Source organism: Martes martes (assembly GCF_963455335.1).
Source record: "Martes martes genome assembly, chromosome: 1".
NCBI lineage: Eukaryota > Metazoa > Chordata > Mammalia > Carnivora > Mustelidae > Martes > Martes martes.
In genome coordinates, this window is record NC_137888.1 from 115,903,584 (window position 1) to 115,924,427 (window position 20,844).

General features: G+C 41.8%; 1 protein-coding gene across 2 annotated transcripts in view; it reads right to left on the bottom strand.

Moving 5' to 3' along the window:
* Positions 1–19,689, bottom strand: part of SENP5 (SUMO specific peptidase 5) — a 49,188-nt gene extending 29,499 nt beyond the window's left edge. The window contains exons 1-2 of one of the 2 annotated variants that reach the window (XM_080829516.1): positions 19,487–19,689; positions 1,421–1,983 (exon numbers count right to left, since the gene is read on the bottom strand). In XM_080829516.1, the coding sequence (XP_080685642.1) occupies positions 1,421–1,952 (532 nt within the window). In that variant the 5' untranslated portion in view covers positions 1,953–1,983; positions 19,487–19,689. Of the gene's footprint in view, positions 1–442; positions 1,984–19,486 lie in introns of both variants that reach the window. The other variant, XM_080829515.1, reaches the window with a different exon arrangement.
* Positions 19,690–20,844: the final 1,155 nt, after the last annotated feature.

Consider the following 20,844-nt stretch of genomic DNA (forward strand, 5'->3'; position numbering starts at 1 on the left):
CTCTCAAATAAATTAATAAAGTCTTAAAAATAACCCAAAACTCTCATGAGCTAGAGGGTCAGTAAAGTTTAATAAGTGTAAATAAACTCATTCAACTTTCTGGAGGGTAATTTCACAATTCTCTTAAAAGTGTGTTCTTTTACCATCAATTCCACTACTACAGATTTAACTTACAGAAGAACTTTTTTAAATATACAGATACAATTTCATTGCACCATCATTTATAGAAGTAAACAACTGGAAGCAACACAAATGTCTATCAACGAAGACTTAAATTAGGGAACATTTAGGTCATACAGCAATATAGAAGGCTTCAAAGAGACCTGTTTAAGTGCTTTAAGGGGAATCTATGGGGGGAAGGAAAAAACAGGACTCTCCTGGAAAAGATAATGGACAGCAATTGTGGGCTGGAGGTTGGGGGAGAATAAAGAAGAGTGCATACCAGAAAGGCAGATGGACAGCTGCTCATCATCCACTGGAGAGGCTTTCTGACTGTTCTTCCCACTTCCTGCTTGATTTTCTAGTTTGAGTCCACTGCATGTCAGGGGAGCCTCCAGTGGACTTTTACAGTAAGGGTGGTCCAGCAACTTAGAACTAAGAATGTTCTGCTTGAGAGATCCATCCTCATCCATCTGGCATGAGCTCTCATTCTGAACAGGCTTTTCAGACACAGGCCCATCTACACTACTCACAGATTGATCTGCCCCACACACTGACAGTTTTACTCTGTCATCACTGACAGTACTTGTCCGATTTTCCTGACCCAGAGTCATGACTTCTCTTTCAGTTTCCGAGATAAACACGTTACTAGAATGATGTTCTGGCAAGGGAAGGTCATGAATCAGCTCTGTATACTCCCACTTAGGAGAGGAACAGGGTGACTGGTCCCAGGTATATGTGGCAGTGCCATTCTGTTGGTCAGGGAATGCTTCATCTAAACTAAGCTCCTTGTCCAAGAAAGGGCTTCCTTTAGTGTGGCCATCAGGCACATGAGAGTTCTTTCCCTTCACCACAGCATTGCTGTCCATATCTGGAATGTATGGTTGATGCCGACAAGAAGGGTCTTTAGGTTCTGGGGAAGGGAATGGGCTGCAACTGCCACCCTCACCGTTCTCCCTAAGGGTCTCTTGATGGTCCCCAGTGACCTGCACCCAGCTTCGCTGGGCTTTTTTTAGCTTGCAAACTTTGCTTTTTGTTCTGAAGTGCTGGGATCTGAGAATCCTGTACCGAAATCTAATCATGGATAATTTCTCATACATCATAAAAGGAGATACTTTTATTCTTCTATGTTGGTTAAGTTGAAACTTTTTTGGAATCAGGGGTCCCCCATTCCTGTGGTGCTCCAGACCTTGGCAACAGCCATAACAAAAGCGCTTTCTCTTATGGTTGCTCAAGGTGACCACAATTGTGCCACTCTCACCTGGACTTTGGCTCTCCCCATTGAACTTCATAGGAAAGTCAGAAGCTTGTGGCTCCGTCCTAGGTCTGTGACCATTGGCCTGACCTAAAACATTATTTCCTGGTAAGTCAGCAACTGCCTTCAAGATACTTTTCTCTCCACAGTATTCATGGTCAGAGTTCTTTGCTGAGGACAGCAGCCTCTCTGCTTGGAGTCTTAAAAGGGTCCTTGAGGAGGAAATGAAGTGTTTAGAGTCTTTTCTTTTCACTTTAGAGGACAAAGTACTAGCATTTTGAGCAGCCACACTGGACTTTGTCTTAGCAAAAAAAGGTGCATCCTGGATCCACGTTTTCTGGATTTGAAGGGCCTTCTTTCTGCAATGGAAATGCCTCAACTGCCTGCTCCAAGTACTTGGCCTTCCCAATTTGGCTTTCAGAATGCATAAGTGTTGGTGAAAGCAGAACTTCTTAAAACCTCCAAACCCTGTATTCCATTTCTCAGAAAAGGCTAAATGAATTCCTTTCCTCCATAGAATTTTCTTCTGCTTTTTCATTTTTCTGATGCATAATGAGATCTTGATGAAGCTGAGAGAAAGAAGAGAAAGAAGTTACTTCTACCCTAAAAATAAGGTCATAAAGATATAATCACAGCAATATAAACTACAAAATTCAAAGAAAAAGAAGAGCATATAAAATTAAATTTAGGGGGACCTGGGTGGCTCAGCAGGTTAACGATGGCATGCCTTCAGCTGAGGTTATGATCTCTGGGATCGAACCCCCATTGGGCTCCCTGCTCAGTGGAAAGTCCGCTTATCCCACCCCCCTGCTCATTCGCTCTCTCAAATAAAATAAAAAATAACAGACTATCAGACACAATGAAATTGTTACCTGATCAAGGTTTTCCCCATAGTGAAAGCTGGAACACATAAATACTCTCACATGACCCTATTTAGTATAGCTGTCTCTGACAGAAATAAATTTCAAGAATCATTTCCATCAGTTTTTGATGGAGTGGTAAGGGTAGGGAAGCAGAAGAGAATCTTTAAGTGTTGGCACTGCTTCTCATTAGCTAAGTGACTTTAAGTCACCCAAATTCTGTGTTCTCACTTGTAAATTAAGGGATAGGAAAGGAAGGAGGGAACACACACCATTTAAGACTGATTCCAGGGGCACCTGGGTGGTTCAGTGGGTTAAGCCTCTGCCTTCGGCTCAGATCATGATCCCAGGGTCCTGGGATCGAGCCCTGCATCAGGCTCTCTGCTCTACAGGGACCCTGCTTCCTCCTCCTCTCTCTCTCTGCCTGCCTCTCTGCCTACCTGTGACCTCTGTCTGTCAAATAAATAAATACATCTTAAAAAAAAAAAAAAAGAATGTATTTTTCTACTCAGCCCTTTTATAAAAGCACTGTACCCCATCCTCAACTAGGCATGGTTCTTCCAGTACAGAGATTGTTTTACCCGCTCCACAACATAAACTAAACCTTTCGTCATCCTGTTTTTAAGCACAGACAGAAGAAAATTATAGTTCTGGAAGTATTTTTCTTTCTTTTTGTTTCTGGAAATACCTTTTTTCTTTAAAGATTTTATATATTTATTTGAGAGAGAGAGAGAGAGAGAGAAAAGCATAAGAGGGGGTTGGGTCAGAGAGAGAAGCAGACTCCTCACTGAGCAGGGAGCCCAATGTAGGACTAGATTCCGGGACTCCAGGATCATGACCTCAGCCAAAGGCAGTCGCTCAACCAACTGAGCCACCCAGGCACCCTGAAAGTATTTTTCTTAAAGATGACTTTCAGGGGTGCCTCTGTGGCGCAGTCAGTTAAGTTTCTGACTCCTGGTTTCGACTCAAGTCAGAACCTCAGCACAAAGTCGGCTTTAGTTACTATAAGCTGAGGGCTTAAAGTGGAATTCCTGTGATATCTTCTTCTTAGACTTCCTGACCTGTATATACAATAGTGTATGTGCAGGATTTTTTTTTTAAAGATTTTATTTATTTATTTGACAGACAGAGGTCACAGGTAGGCAGAGAGGCAGGCAGAGAGAGAAAGAGAGGCAGGCTCCCTGCTGAGCAGAGAGCCCAACGCGGGGCTCAATCCCAGTACCCTGGGATCATGACCCGAGCCGAAGGCAGAGGCTTTAACCCCCTGAGCCACCCAGGTGCCCCAGTAATTTTTTTTTTTAATCATCACAGCAACCAACAAAAACCCAGGTTTGCAAAGATATGATGTCATCAAAAGGAATATACCAGGATATAATTTGAAGTCGGCTGGACTGTCTCTCCTTCTCCCCCTCCTGCTCGTGCACTCTCTCTCTCTGAAATAATGAAATTTTTGAGCAATTAAAATTAAAAAAAAAAAACCTTCAATCACATATTTTTGGTCTCACTTTCACCTTCACTTCCACAGTACAAGACACCACTAATTCTGAAACTTTTAAAAGGTTCTAAAAAACAAACATGATTACTCGTTGGCTCTCTCCACTTGTTGGTTTAGGATTCAGCTTTCTCAAGTCTCCTAACCAGTTACCACTAATCTTTTCTGCTTTCCAGCTTGCAGAATGTTGTTATTCTCACTGCTTCCATTCTTTGTCATTTGCAGAAAACACAAAAACAAACCTAACAACAACAATTCTACAGTTTTTAAGTTAAGTTCTATGTCCAACATGACTCTTGAACTCATCACTCCAAGATCAAGTCATGAGTTCTACTGACTGAGCCAGCCAGGGACCCCTCACTTCTCTATAGTTTTAAAGGAGTTTTCAGGCTGGTGTGGAATTAAATATGTACATTCAACCCAATTTCTTTACCATAATAATACACCATTGAATGAAAAAAAAAAGTTGCTAAATACGTATGAACACATTTTTGTTAAAAAGAAAAAAAAATGTGTGTATATTTTAAGAGTTTATAGGTTGAAAAATGTCTAAAAGAATTTATACAAGAGGCTCAGCCACAGGGTGGCTCAGTCAGGTAAGCATCTGACTCTTGGTTTCAGCTTAAGTCATGATCTCAGGATCATGAGATTTGAGCCCTGTGAGTCTGGTTGAGATTCTTTCTCCCTCTGCCCCTACCCCTGGCAAACAAACACATCTTTAAGAAAAAAAAAAAAAAAAAAAAGGAATTTACACCAAACTATTAACACTTTAGGCCCACAATTCCTAAAATGTGTGCCAAGGTACCTTGGGGTTCTGCAGTAACTTCACAGGGATGTAAAGTATTTGAAATCAGAGGGGAAAAAATGATATTCTTTATCTGTCACACCTGTCAAGCACTCCACAAACTACCAGTTTAATATAATTCAGTTTCAAATTATATCCTGGTATATTCCTTTTGATGACATCATATCTTTGCAAACCTGGGTTTTTGTTGGTTGCTGTGATGACAAAAAAAAAAAAAAAATACTGCACAAAAATCAATTTGGAACAGGAAATGTGGGTGGCAGTGTCTAATAGTTCCAAGGTTTGAGAAGTTCTGTAGTGCTCAATAAGTGCATTATGTAACTGTGGTTTATTAAGAATGAAATAAACTAGGGACGCCTGGGTGGCTCAGTTGGTTAAGCGGCTGCCTTCGGCTCAGGTCATGATCCCAGCGTCGTGGGATCGAGTCCCACATCGGGCTACTTGCTCCGCAGGGAGCCTGCTTCTCCCTCTGCCACTCTGTCTGCCTGTGTTCACTTTCTCCCTCTCTCTAACAAATAAATAAATAAAATCTTAAAAAAAAAAAAAAGAATGAAATAAACTATATTGTCTTTCAATTTATGTGTATTTTTTAAAACAACTAATAGGTTACTAGGGGATACTTATTAAGTTGTTTAGATCTAACTACCTAAAGCCATTACTAATTACTTAATAAACTACTCGGCCTAAGGGCACTATGAAAAAGTCATGAAGGGGGCTGTGAACAAAGAAAGTTGGCAACCTCTGGTTTAGGGTACTTTATTTTACTTTACTTCTTTATCAATGGAAAAAGACATTTAAAATAAACTTTTTAAAAAGACTTTATTTATTTATTTATTTATTTGAGAGGAGAGACAGAGATAGCAAGAGCAAGCATGAGCAGGGAGGAGAGGGAGAAACAGGCTCCCACCAAGCAGGGAGTCTGACGTGGAATTCAACCCCAGGACCTGAGCCAAAAGCACACCATTAACCAAGTGAGCCACCCCAGGCATCCCTAAAATACACTTCTTACTATGAAATTCAAATATACTCTCACTGTGTACTACCAACATAAAAGATTTGGAATTTATTCTTCCCAATACTTAAAAGTAATATAATCACTGAAAAATCTTATTAATAAGATGTTTACTCCATAAAATAGATGGTTTGTATATTTTATTGTACATTTGCATAATTTATATGGAACAAATGGAGAAAGATTAGAAGAAGATTATACCAGCTATGCCTTTAGTTTTAGACATGTTAGATCTGAGGTGACCTAAGGAAATCCAAGTGGACATACACTATTGGATATACGGGTCAGGAAGTCTAAGAAGAAGATATCACGGGAATTCCATTTTAAGCCATCAGCTTATAGTAACTAAAGCTATGGAAACTAATAAGCTCACCTAGGGAGAATCTGTAAGAGGCAGAAGCAGACGCACCCTATGGCAATCTTCTGAGGAACTTTAGGATATAACAGTGAGGTAAAGGAAAAGACTACTTAACAAAGGGAAGTGAGAAGAAATGAACAGGGGAAGAGGCAGATAATTAAGTTTCTAGAAGGAGGGAAATGGTCAAAGGCTAGTGAAAAGTCAATCAAGACAAGGACTGGTTGCCTGGCTGACTCAGTACAGCATGAGACTCTTGATCTCAGGGTCATGAGTTTGAGCTCCAAGATCGGCAGGAAGATCACGACAAAAAAAAGAAAAAGAAAGAGAGAGAGAGAAAGGAAGGAAGGGAAAGTAAAGTAAAAAAAAAAAGAGAGAAGGATTTAAAAGTCTCCGTTTGTGGTGGTGGGAAAGCAAGCTGTTAGAGCCGCTCTGGAAAACAGCATGGAGACTCCTCAAGATGTTAAAAATAGAGTTACCCTAAGACCCACCAATGCACTACTAGGTATTTACCCCAAAGAAACAGATGTAATGAAAAGAAGTGGCACATGCATCCCAATATTCATAGCAGCAATGTCCACAATAGCCAAACTATGGAAGGAGCTGAGATGCCCTTTAACAGATGAACGGATAAAGAAAATGTGGTACATATATACAATGGAATATCATTCAACCATCAGAAAAGATGCATCAACATGAGGGGAACTGGAAGGGATTATGTTAAGTGAAATAAGTCAAGCAAAGAAAGATAATTATCATAGGGTTTCACTCATATGTAGAACATAAGTAATAGCACAGAGGATATCATAGGGGAAGGGAGGGAAATCTGAAGGGGGAGAAATCAGAGAGGGAGACTAACCATGAGAGATTATGGACCCTGGGAAACAAACTGAGGGTTTCAGAGGGGAGGGAGTGGGGCGATGGGGTAACAGGGTAATGGGTTAAAGGAAGGCACATGTTGTATACATGCAATTAAAGAATCACTGAATACTACAACAAAAACTAATGATGGGAGGAGCAAGATGGCAGAGGAGTAGGAGACCTAAATTTCATCCGGTCCCAGGAATTCAGCTAGTTATCAAACCATTCTGAACACCTACACTAACTCAACAGGAGATCAAAGAAAAGAATAACAGCAATTCCATGAACAGAAAAGCGACTACCTTCTGGAAGGTAGGACGTGCAGAGAAGTGAATCAGAAGCAATATACAGGAAGATAGACTGCTGGGCGGGGGTGGGGGGGGGCTCCATCTGCTGGCTACATGCAAGGGATGGAGCAGCAGAGCACAAAATCAGAACTTTTAGAAATCTGCTCCACAGAGGGACGTCGCTCCAGTGATTAAGCTGGGGTGGGGGGTGGAATCCTCCCTGGGACAGTGTGGTCTCAGAAGCCTCGGGATCACAGAAAGACAGTGAGTTCCTGAGTGCGGCAGAGCTCCCAGGTATCGGAGCAGGGAAGCCAGCTGCAAAGACAGAGCCAAGGAGTGGTCTCTCAGCTCGCAGTTGCCATAAACCATGATCCAAGGCAAAGTCGGGCCACTACTCTACCAGCAGGGACTTCACAAGTGGCAGATTCGGGGAGACCACCCCCCACTTCCTCCACTGGAAGGAGCAGCATGGGAGCATGCTGCAGGAATCTGCTGGATTTGGAGACTCCAAACAGGGCGGTGTGCCAGAGACAGAAATGCTTGGTCACAGGCCAGGTGAGCACAGAGCATGGCCGGAGACCAGGGAAACAGGAGTGATTGACTTCTTTTCTCTGAGGGCTCGCTGAAGGTGGGGGCCTCAGCGACCATTTGCATGCTCGTTCTCCAAAGCTGTACAGAAAGCTTTCAGGGAACAAAAGCTACGGAGAGCAAACCCAAGCAGATTATGTAGCCCGGCCCCTGGCAAGAGCAGTGCAATTCCACCTTGGGCAAAGACACTTGAGGATCACTGCAACATGCCCTTCCCCCAGAAGATCAGCAGGAACATCCAGCCAAGACCAAGTATACAGATGAATGAGAACTGCAAAACTCCAGTGCTAGGGGAATACAGCACATAGAATTCATGGCTTTTTCTCCGTGATTCTTTAGTCTTTCAAAGTTAAATTTTTAAAATTTTCTTTATTTTTCTATTTTAATTTTTCCTCTTTCTTATTTTAACCATCTTATCACTACTTTTTAAAAAATCTTTTCATTTTCATTTTCAGTCATATTCTATCACTTCATTGTATTTAACATATATATATTTTTTTTCTTTCTTTAAAATTTTGGGAGGAAGTTTCTTCTAACAGACCAAAATACACCCCAAATCAAGTGTATGGCTCTGTTCTATTCACCAGCCTGATCATTTTTTTTTTCCTTTCTTTTCCCCCCAGCTTTGGATCACCTCTGATTTGTTTAGAGTATATCTTTCTGGGGTCATTGTTACCCTTTTAGCATTTTGTTCTCTCATTCATCTCTTCTTCTCTGGACAAAAGACAAGGAAGAAAAACTCACCCCAAAAAAAAAAAAAAAAAGAACAAGAGGCAGTACCGACTCTTAGGGACCTAATCAGTACAAACATTAGTGAGATGCTGGAACTAGAGTTCAGAATGATGATTATAAAGATACTAGCTGAGCTTAAAAAAAAGCATAGAAGATAGCAGAGAATCCCTTTCTGGGGAAATAAAAGAACTAAAATCCAACCGAGTTGAAATCAAAAAGCTATTTGGGGCACCTAAGTGGCTCAGTGGGTTAAAGCCTCTGCCTTCGGCTCAGGTCATGGTCCCAGGGTCCTGGGATCGAGCCCTGCATTGGGCTCTCTGCTCAGTGGGGAGCCTGCTTTCCTCCTCTCTCTCTGCCCGCCTCTCTTCCTACTTGTGATCTCTCTCTCTCTCTGTCAAATAAATAAATAAAATTAAAAAAACAAAAACAAAACAAAAAAAACAAGACCCATTGACATGCTGTCTGCAAGGGGCTCATTTTAGATCCAGACACCTTCAGATTTAAAGTGAGCATTTCCCATGCTAATTGACATCAAAAGAAAGCTGGGGTGGCAATCCTTATATCAGACAAATTAGATTTTAAGCCAAAGATTAAAATAAGAGATGAGGAAGGACACTGTATCATACTTAAAGGGTCTGTCCAAAAAGAAGATCTAACAATTTTAAACATCTATGTCCCTAACATGGGGGCAGCCAATTATTAAACCAATTATTAACAATCAAAGAAACACTGATAATAATATAATAATACAAAACTGATAATAATACAATAATAGTAAGGGACTTTAACACCCCCTCCCTGAAATGGAGAGATCACCTAAGCAAAAGATCAACAAGGAAATAAAGGCTTTAAATGACACAATGGACTAGATGGACATCACAGATACAGTCAGAATACTCCATCCCAAAGCAACAGAATACACATTCTTCTCTAATGCACATGAACATTCTCCAGAATAGATCACATTCTGGGTCACAAATCAGGTCTCAATAGATACCAAAAGATAGGGATCATTCCCTGCATATTTTCAGACCATAATGCTTTGAAACAAGAACTCATCCACAAGAGGAGAGTTGGAAAGAACTCAAATACATGGAGGCTAAAGAGCATCCTACTAAAGAATAACTGAAGTCAACCAGGAAATTAAAGAAGAATTTTAAAAATTCATAGGAACAAATGAAATGAAATCACAACTGGTCAAAATCTTTGGGATGCAGCAAAGGTGGTCCTAAGAGGAAAGTATATAGCAAGACAAGCCTTTCTCAAGAAACAAGAAAGGTCTCAACTACACAACCTAACACTACACCTAAAGGAGCTGGAGAAAGAACAGCAAAGAAAGCCTAAACCCAGCAGAAGAGAAATAATAAAGATCAGACCAGAAATCAATGAAATAGAAACCAAAAGAACAGTAGAACAGATCAACGAAACTAGGAGCTGGTTCTTTGAAAGAATTAATAAGACTGATAAACCCCTGGCCAGACTTATCAAAAATAAAAGGGAAAGGACCCAAAGAATGAAAGAGATCACAACCAACACCAAAGAAATACAAACAATTATAAGAACATATTATGAGCAACTGCACGCTAGCAAATCAGACAATCTGGAAGAAATGGATGCATTCCTAGAGATGTATAAACTACCAAAACTGAACCACAAAGAAATAGAAAACCTGAACAGACCCTTACCAGTAAGGAAATTGAAGGAGTAATCAGAAATCTCCCAACAAACAAGAGCCAGGGCCAGATGGCTTCCCAGGGGAATTCTACCAAACATTGAAAGAAGTATTAATATCTATTCTCCTGAAACTGTTTCAAAAAATAAAAATGGGGGGCGCCTGGGTGGCTCAGTGGGTTAAGCCGCTGCCTTCGGCTCAGGTCATGATCTCAGGGTCCTGGGATCGAGTCCCACATCGGGCTCTCTGCTCAGCAGGGAGCCTGCTTCCCTCTCTCTCTCTCTGCCTGCCTCTCTGTCTACTGTGATCTCTCTCTGTCAAATAAATAAATAAAAATCTTTAAAAAAAAAAAATGGAAGGAAAATTTCCAAACTCATTTTATAAGGCCAGCATTACCTTGATCCCAAATCCAGACAAAGACCCCATCAAAAAAGAGAACTACAGACCAATATCCCTGATGAACATGGATGCAAACATTTTCACCAAGGACGCCTTGGTGGCTCACGTGGTTAAGTGACTGCCTTCAGCTCAGCTCATGATCCTCAAGTCCCAGGATCGAGTCCCACATCGGGCTCCCTGCTCAGCAAGGAGCCCCTTCTCCCTCTGACCCTCCCCCTCTCATGCTTGCTCTCTCTCAAATAAATAAATAAAACCTTAATCTAATAAATAAAATCTAACCTTAGCCAATAGGATTCAGCAGTACATTAAAAGGATTATTCACCATGACCAAGAGGGATTTATTCCTGGGCTGCAAGGTTGATGCAACATCCGCAAATCAATGTGATATGATACATTAATAAAAGAAAGAACAAGAACCATATGACTCTCAATAGATGTAGAAAAAGCATTTGACAAAGCACAGCATCCTTTCTCAATCAAAACACTTCACAGTGTAGGGATAGAGGGTACATACTTCAATATCATAAAAGACATCTATGAAAAACCCACAGCAAATATCATTCTCAACGTGGAAAAACTGAGGGCTTTTCCCCTAAGGTCAGGAACATGGCAGGGATGTACACTATCACCACTACTATTCTAGAACTACTACTAGAACCACTACTATTCTATACTAGAAGTCCTAGCCTCAGCAATCAGACAACAAAAAGAAATAAAAGGTATCCGAATTGCCAAAGAAGTCAAACTCTCACTCTTTGCAGATGATATGATACTTCATGTGGAAAACCCAAAAGACTCCACTCCAAAACTGCTAGAACTCATACAGGAATTCAGTAAAGTGTCAGGATATAAAGTCAATGCACAGAAATCAGCTGCATTTCTATACAACAACAACAAGACAGAAGAAAGAAATTAAGGAATTGATCCCATTTACAACTGCACCCAAAACCATAAAATAACAAGAATAAACCTAACCAAAGAGGCAAAGAATTGGTACACAGAGAACTACAGAATACTCATGAATGAAATTGAGGAAGACACAAAGAAATGAAAAAATGTTCCGTGCTCATGGATTGGAAGAACAAATATTGTGAAAATGTCTATGCTACCTAGAACAATCTACACATTTAACATAATCCCTATCAAAATACCCTCAACTTTTTTCAAAGAAATGGAACAAATAATCCTAAAATTTATATGGAACCAGAAAAGATCCCGAATAGCCAGAGAAGACCCTGAATAGCCAGAGGAGTGTTGAAAAAGAAAACCAAAGCTGGCAGCATCACAATTCCAGACTTTAAGGTCTACTACAAAGCTGTAATCAAGACAGTATGGTACTGGCACAAAAACATACACATAGATCAATGGAACAGAAGAGACAGCCCAGAAATGGACCCTCAACTCTATGGTCAACTAATCTTCAACAAAACAGGAAAGAATGGCCAATGGAAAAAAGACAGTCTCTTCAACAAATGGTGTTGGGAAAATTGGACAGCCACATGCAGAAGAATAAAACTGGACCATTTCCTTACACCACACATAAAAACAGACTCAAAATGGGTGAAAGACCTCAATGTTAGGCAGGAATCCATCCAAATACTTGAGGAGAACACAGGCAGCAACCTCTACGACCTCAGCCACAGCAACTTCTTCCTAGAAACATCACTAAAGGCAAGGGAAGCAAGGGCAAAAATGAGCTATTGGGACTTCATCAAGATCAAAAGCTTTTGCACAGCAAAGGAAACAGTCAACAAAACCAAAGACAACTGACAGAATGGGAGAAGGTATCTGCAAATGACATATCAGATAAAGGGCTAGTATACAAAATCCATGAAGAACTTATCAAACGCAACACGCACAGAATAAATAATCCAATCAAGAAACAGGCGGAAGGGGCGCCTGGGTGGCTCAGTGGGTTAAAGACTCTGCCTTCGGCTCGGGTCATGGTCTTGGGGTCCTGGGATCGAGCCCCGCATCGGGCTCTCTGCTCAGCAGGGAGCCTGCTTTCTCCTCTCTCTCTGCCTGTCTCTCTGCCTGCTTGTGATCTCTGCCTGTCAAGTGAATAAATAGAATCTTAAAAAAAAAAAAAAAGAAAGAAACAGGCAGAAGACATGAAGAAGTTTCTGCAAAGAAGTCACCCGAATGGCCAACAGACACATGAAAAAGTATTCAACATCACTTGGTGTCAGGGAAATACAAATCAAAACCACAGTGAGATACCACCTCACACCAGTCAGAATGGCTAAAACTAACAAGTCAGGAAATGACAGGTGTTGGCAAGGATACCGAGAAAGGCGAACCCTCCTACACTGTTGGTTGGAATGCAAGCTGGTGCAACTACTCTGGAAAACAACATGGAGGTTCCTCAAAAGTTGAAAATAGAGCTACCCTACGACTGAGCAATAGCACTACTTGGTATTTACCCCAAAGATATAAATGTAGTGATTAGAAAGGGGAATGTGCACCCCAATGTTTATAGCAGCAATGTCCACAATAGCCAAACTATGGAAAGAGCCTAGATGTCCATCACCAGATGGATAGATAAAGAAGATGTGGTAAATATACATACACACAATGGAGTATTATGCAGCCCTCAAAAAACCTGAATCTTGCCATCTGCAATGACGTGGATTGAACCGGAGGTTATTATGCTAAGCGAAATAAGTCAATCAAAGAAAGACAATTATCATATGATCTCACTGATATGAGGAATTTGAGAAACAAGACAGAGGATCATCGGGGAAGGGAGGGGAAAAATGAAACAAGACGAAACCAGAGAGGGCAACAAACCATAAGAGACTCTTAATCTCAGGAAACAAACTGACAGCTGCTAGAGGGGAGGGAAAGGGGAGGGATGGAGTGGCTGGGCAATGTACATTGGGGAGGGTATGTGCTATGGTGAGTGCTGTGAATTGTGTAAGACTGATTAATCACAGACCTGTACCCCTGAAACAAATAATACATTATATGTTAATATAAATAAATATATACATATATACTAATGATGTACTATACAGTGGCTTATTTAAAAGATTAATTTTTTACTGAATTTAAAAAAAGAAAAATTAATCTCCCAAATATACTGCCATTACAATCCCAATAAAAACTGAAAATGAAAAAAGTAAAATTAAATTAAATTAAAAAGTCTTCATTTGATTGTCATGACATTTGTAAGAAAAATTTTAGTAGAATGAAGAGGACAAAACCAGGATGGAGTAAAGACGACCATATATAAAACTGCTCAAGAAGCCCGAGTAAATCGGAGAGAGACCAAGCAGAGGTTTTTTGATGGAGACAGTTGTACATATTTAAATGCTGACAGGATACTTTACTTATGGGAAAAGATGGCAGATTGAATACATTTTACTCTTACTCCCTCCTAAGTCCCATTAAGATGAAAATAAAGCATTGTTTTTTCATTTTTTAAGATATAATTTATATACAATAAAATATACAGGTCAAAGAGTTTGGGCTTCTTTTTTTTTTAAGCATACATACACAAAATGGAAGAGAGAACAACAAATCCTTTTGGAGGTCAAAATGCAGATTGACATAAAGAATGAAGAAAATTAAAAAAGAAAAAAAAGAGTGAAGAGAGTTAATCTCAAGCTTGTAATGAGGAAAGCAATCCAATTTATACAACAGTGCCTCCAAACAGGTCAGGAATTGGCAGCAACAGGTTCTATAAAAGAGATATGAACATGGTGCTAAAAAGAAGATTGGTCAAATCACTTAGATACCCTCCTACTCTCCACAAAATACAGCCAACTACCCCTATCCCACCCTTGCAGAAGCATGGAGCATTATTTTCTATACTAAAACAGTATATCCAATAAAACTTCCACAATAATAGAAACAGTTTATATCCACCCTGTCCTATATGGTAGCCTCTGGACACATACAGTTACTGACCACTTGAAATGTGTCTATGATGCAAATGAGAAACTTATTCTTTAATTTTAATTATTAAATTTAAATTGCTACATTTGGCTACTGGCTATTGGTAAAACAATGGATTCCTGGACTGAAAATAGCTGGTCCAGCTAAGAATAAAGGTATCATACTGAAAAGAGTTGAGTTAAATGAACGTAAGCAGAGTTTACACACTAAGGGCTAAGACCTCTAACCCAGACTGCTAGATGCCAGCTTACAAGCTCCAAGCAGAAGAACTGAAAATTCTTTTTTGAGGAATCTAACTCACTCAAGAGGAAAGCCAAAGATGTTGCTACAGAAGGTTCTCCAATAAAGAATCCATCAGTATACCCTAAAATCCACAAATCCCAAGCATGCACTCCCAACTACATGTAATTAAAATTAAAAGCAACCTCCACAGGTGGTTCCTCTACATTTCTGCCCCAGTATTCTTGACACTGCTGTTGTATTCATGTTCACCAAATACCAACATATGTTCAGACATAAAACACACACACAATGAAAACAAAAATGAGCTTTCAGGGAGCCTTGGTGGCTTAGTCGGTTAAGCATCTGCCTTCGGCTCGGGTCATGATCTCAGGGTCCTGAGATCAAGCCCCGCTTTGGGCTCAGCAGGGTGTCTACTTCTCCTTCTGCTTCTCTCCCTGGCTTGTGCTTTCTCTTTCTTGCTCACTCTCTGTCACTCTCGAATAAATAAAATCTTAAAAAAAAAAAAAAAAAAAGAGCTTTCAACTTTTATGAGATACTGACTCCCAGACAGCCCTAAGTCTGAACAATCCTTAAGGGATCCAATATTTGGGGAAATGTTTGCAGTGCAGCCACCATACAGGTTAACTCAAGCACTGCTATGAAAAAGTTCTTTTTAGCAGAGGTAAAAAGACAGTCATAGCTGTTGTACAGCAAATAAATAGGGATGGGGTTACCCATCCCAGAAATATGAGAAAATGAATGGCTTATAGTAGGAAACAAGATTTTTTTGCCACTAGAGATTTATTTATTCTAGAGAAACAGCACGAGCAGGAAGAGAAGAGGGAGAGCAAGAGAGAACATCAAGCACACTCTACCTGAGGATGGAGCCTGATGTGTGGCTCAATCAGAGGACCCTGAGATCTGGACCCAAGCCAAAACCAAGAGTCAGGCACGCTTGACTGACTGAGCCACCCAGGTGGCCCCCAGCAGGCATCTTAACACTCTTCATGTGTGTGTTTAGCCTAAGCTCTAATTTTTGCTCCTCTTACAAATAAACTCAGGATAACTCCCTACCAATCACACCCGAGGCTGGCTGTACCTTCTGCCAGTCACTTGAGGCCAACGCCAGCTTGGGCTGGGGCTACAGGAAACAAGATTAAAAACAAAAACAAAAACAAACAAAAAAATAATGCCCATTGGCATCGGAGAACATGAAGGAACCATAAAAAAGACCAAGATTGAGAACCAGAGACTTACGCATTTGTAGTCCCTACTGGTAATACTTTTATCACATTCAGCCACTGTATAAAAAGTAGATTAAGTCTCCAGTTTTGATCTCAAGTTCTCATAGACATAGAGGACTGTCTGAAGAACCAGGAGATGACTTTCACTAGGTCTTCACGTTACTACCCTCACCCTGCCTCTATTTCTATGTTAAATCTGTAATATCGGCTTAGACTAAAATTGGGACTCTGGGTCCATATTTATCCTTTTTAAGTACCTCTGCTTGAAAAGTCTGCTCTGGGGGCGCTTGGGTGGCTCAGTGGGTTAAGCCTCTGCCTTCGGCTCAGGTCATGATCTCAGGGTCCTGGGATCGAGCCCGGCATCAGGCTCTCTGCTCAGCAGGGAGCCTGCTTCTCCCTCACTCTCTGCCTGCCTCTCTGCCTACTTGTGATCTCTCTGTCAAATAAATAAATAAAATCTTAAAAAAAAAAGGGGGGGGGCACCTGGGTGGCTCAGTGGGTTAAGGCCTCGGCCTTCGGCTCGGGTCATGGTCCCGGGGTGCTGGGATCGAGCCCCGCATCGGGCTGTCTGCTCAGCGGGGGGCCTGCTTCCTCCTCTCTCTCTGCCTGCTTCTCTGCCTACTTGTGAACTCTGTCTGTCAAATAAATAAATAAAATCTTTTAAAACCTCAGAATTAGGGTATTTCAGACATAAATAAAAAATTTACAGACTCCATGACTTGGCTTTTTACCCCAGACATGTATCATAGGTTTCTCTAGACTCAAATTCATGTACAATGCATGTTAACATGGTTTGTTTATTTTAATTATTTATTTAAGTAATCTCTATACCCAATGTGGGGCTCAAACTCATGACCCCAAGATCAAGAGTCACATGCTTTACGGACTAAGTCAGCGAGGCACCCTGTTAACATGTTTTTATTAATGAGCAAGTTTAGAATGCCCTTTGTCATCTGGTAGTAGAAAGGTAACATATTATAAACAAGATCACTTTTAGAAAATAATTCAGCATCCACCTCTGGAGGATTTGTAAAGTAGGGTCCATTTCCATCTCTACTAATAACACAGAATAGGAATACTAAAGCAATATATATATATATGATCAACTGATTAGGTGGTAACAGTGCTTCATATGTACCTTTCTTAGAGTGGAAAAGCCTCATAAGATGGATATAGAGCTTTTCCACTCTAAGAAAAGTACATATATATCTCTCATATGAATGTGATGAAAAAAAAATATCTATCTACCTACCTACCTATCAAGAGGCTTTTCCACGCTAAGAAAAGTGCATGTGAAGCACTGTTATCACCTAATCAGTTGATCCTTTCCAGGCATCTACCAAATGCTTTAAATCAGTGGCACATTACAACTAAACCAAGAAAAGAAAAAGGACTAAAAATTCAAGCTTAAATACTGACAGCCTCTAATTAAATTAGGTGTTTATAGGCAATCAGAGACCTTCAGAGCACAGTGCACTCCACTGGAAGCTAATTAGTGATACAAAGTGGCCATGCATACCAGGATGGAGGAAGGGGTTTAAAGAAAGAAAAAAAAAAAGGCAACCTGTGTATAGTGCACTGGGTTTATAAGCCAAAGCAAAAGGAAAATTTTCTTAAATTGAAATTTTTCCATGGTTTATGAAAGCTTGGCATAAAAGCCTACAAAAAAACTGACGTACAAAGTGATATAACCTTTATATACTTATGCCAAAAAACAACCCAAGCAACATTTAGTAAGACATTTTACTGTAAAATATAATACTTTCATCAGAGGGCTTTAAGAAGTTTTAATGCACAGGAAAATACAAAAAGAATTATACTGAGCTACTGACTTACAGGACCTATCTTCTGGGCTCAAAGTGGTACAAAACCTGAAAGAGTACTATTCTTTACTTAAGTAAAGTTATTTGTTAAGGACATTACACTTTGTCTGGGAGCCTGTTCATAAACTAATAAGTGAAACCTGCTCTACACCTGGTTTTCAAAACATGAGTATCACCTGAGAAGCTATTTAAAAACCATAAATACAGAGATCACACTTCCGATCTACTGAAAGAGCACCCAGGCATGCAGACTTTTGTATTAATTCCCCAAATGATTCCAATGCCCAGCCAGTTTTTGGAACCACTGGATTAGATGACCCTCAAGATCCCTTCTGTGTCCATGTGCAACTCTGTACTAAAGGAACTGGAGATTGCACTTGGCTACATAATGCATGACAGCCATCAGCATCATGTTCCACTGAAGAGGAAAGGAAAGCATCCTTAATTTGTCTGACCAAGCAACTGTAAGAACAGGCGCTCTTCACTCAGATTACTTGACTGCACTGCCACACCCTCTTCCCTGAACACTCCTCTGACTTAAGGTCTATTAAACTTCAGAGTGGGATATGTCTTACTCTCCAATACAGAGAAAGGCAGCTCCTCAGATTAACACATGACTGTAATATCCAGCCACTAAAAAGGGTCATTTCTCTGCAATTCCCTGCACATTTTCAACTCTGTTAGAAGCGTAGTGCAGGGGTCCTCAGAAATATGTGCGAAGAATTCCTTCTAAAGCGGGCCAAAGTGTAAATGAAGCCCCTCGAGCTTTTCTTCCTAGAAAAGGCCCACTGGGCACAACTATCTGGAGAAAGAAGCAGAACTGATTTAGGTTATTCCTCATAAACCAGCAATGTTTTATCAATAAACATAAGATACCTGGGTAGCTAGGAGAGTCTGACCTCTTCCTAATGCTGCACAACCCCAAGCAGAGCCTGCAGTTAGGTTCTAACCACACACACTCCTCCATACCAAACTTAGTTATTCTGCGTAAAAGACATAATTAGGAATCCTACCATTAAGTGTCCAGGATATTCTTAAATCCAAAACATCTAATGACTGATGTTCTGCTTTTTTCACTCCATTTCATTCTCCCTATTTATATAGGCATTTAAAAGCGCCCCTTTACGTGTAGTTAAAAATGTCGAAGTATCTAGCACAAGATTAAAACCACCACCAAATGGCAGGCTAAGATTTTAACTCAGCTGTTCCGACTCTTAAATACAAAACCCTCACTTCCCACATCCTCTCCGCGTCCCTCTTCCCCCAGCACAGGAGCCAGTGCAACGGGGGTTGATACTAACTAGCATAGATAGAAAAATAGAAAGCTTTATAGAAAACAAGCTTCCCACCACCCTAGCGTTTAATTGTGCCATACCCATTCACTACAACAAGGTCCCAGGAGTGCGGGCTGAAGGAACCAAAGGCAGGAAGGAAGGAGAACGGTCCAAACAAATATAAACCTTTGGATTCCCAAACCGCAGTCCGGGAGAACCTCTAACAGCAGCTCTTCCTTTCAAACCTTTCCCTGGCCTCAGGAGGAGCGGCCGGGGGCGCTAGCTTTCTTTGCTTCTGCGTCGTACAGTTCAGACTGGGGAGGAAAAGGGGAGGACAACGGTGCCTCGGAACGAGCTCCCTGCCCGCCCCCCAGAAAATAACAGCAGCGCCCAGGGAGAAATTTGCTGCCTCCGGTTCGGGTGTGGGGGGAGGGCAGCGCCTGAGGCCTCCAGGCCGGGGTGCTGAGCTGGCGCGCACTGGCGCGGGAACGGCCAGCCAGCCCGGTCCGTAAGTCATTCCGATTTGACACCCGGGCTCCTGCTTACCTACGTCCCTCGCTGCCGGCACCTGCCGCACCGGGGGTCGAGATACTGCGGCGGCTCAGCCTGCGGCCCCGCCTCCGCCAGTTCTAGGGAGCCCTGGTCAGTGAGGAGGTGCCCGGCCTGCTCGCAGCAGCCACAGCCACCGAGCTTCCTTCACAGCCGCCGCCGCGACGCCGGCGCTCACTTACAGCGTCACCTCCTTCCGTGCCCTTCCGCCTCAGCCCCGCCCGTCCGTGGTGGGGGCAGCGGAAGACAGAGCTGCGGCCCGGCTCTAGGGCGTGGCTCCGCCTTCCCTCCGCTTCCGGCGGCGCGCTTCCCGGCCTCCCGGTTTATAGGCCAGATGTTCCCTGCGGGTTCGCACGGTCTCTTACTCGCGTCTCCCTCCCTGCGCGTGAGATTGGTGGGAACGGAGATCCAGAAATTGCAGAGGCTCGACAGGGCGGATTTGAGACCTCTGTTCAGCCTCCTCTCAACTTTCTAACCCCAAAAGTGCTAAGGCCGACCACCGCTAATCTCTTTCCCTTTTGCCAAAAGCGAAGGGGCACCTTCCTGCACTGGATGCGCTTTGAGGCCTGGCCCGGGCTTTTCTTGGGGGTTTTCCCGTGATCTTACCCCTAGGTATAATAATTGCCTCTTTATCTGTGCTCCGCCTCTCAACTGAGAGCACTTCCCCTGCAGAGCAGAACCCGGTCTTACTCAGCGTTGTAGTCCCAGCACCAAACAGTGACTGCCTACAGGTGTTTACGTAGGTCTGTGCAGCAGAGCTATAATTTTTTTTCCTCATTTGAGAGAAAAGTGGCTTCAGCCTGATAAATGTTCAAGCACTATTCACTCAACGCACGTTTCTTGAGCGTAAATAGGAAGTATTCTTTCTCTTGCAAGCCCTCAGTCTAATTGTGGGAGTCATAAATGGATAGTTATAATACACTGTCTTGACATAAAACAATAGGTTTGTAGTGGATGATGAATTAAATTTTAGGCATTTGATTTGGAATAGAAGGGAGATGAGTATAATTGAATACCAAGGGTGGGGTGCTTCAGAGCCTTGCACCCCAGGAGGGAAATCCTCAGCCTTTGTCTCTTCAACTACAGTTTTTGCTTCATTCTGTCTCCTTCCCTCTGGGAACTACATATGTAAGATTCTTTGACCTTATTCACCATGTGTTTTGTTTTGTTTTTTAAGCTTTTATTTATTCACTTGACAGAGCACAAGTAGGGGGAGCGGGAGAGGGAGCAGGAAGCACAACTTTCTCGGGGCTCCATCCCAGGACCCCGGGACCATGACCTGAGCCGAAGGCAAATGCCCAACGGACTGAGCCACCCAGGCACCCCTCACCGGGTGTTTTTTTTTTTTTTTAAGG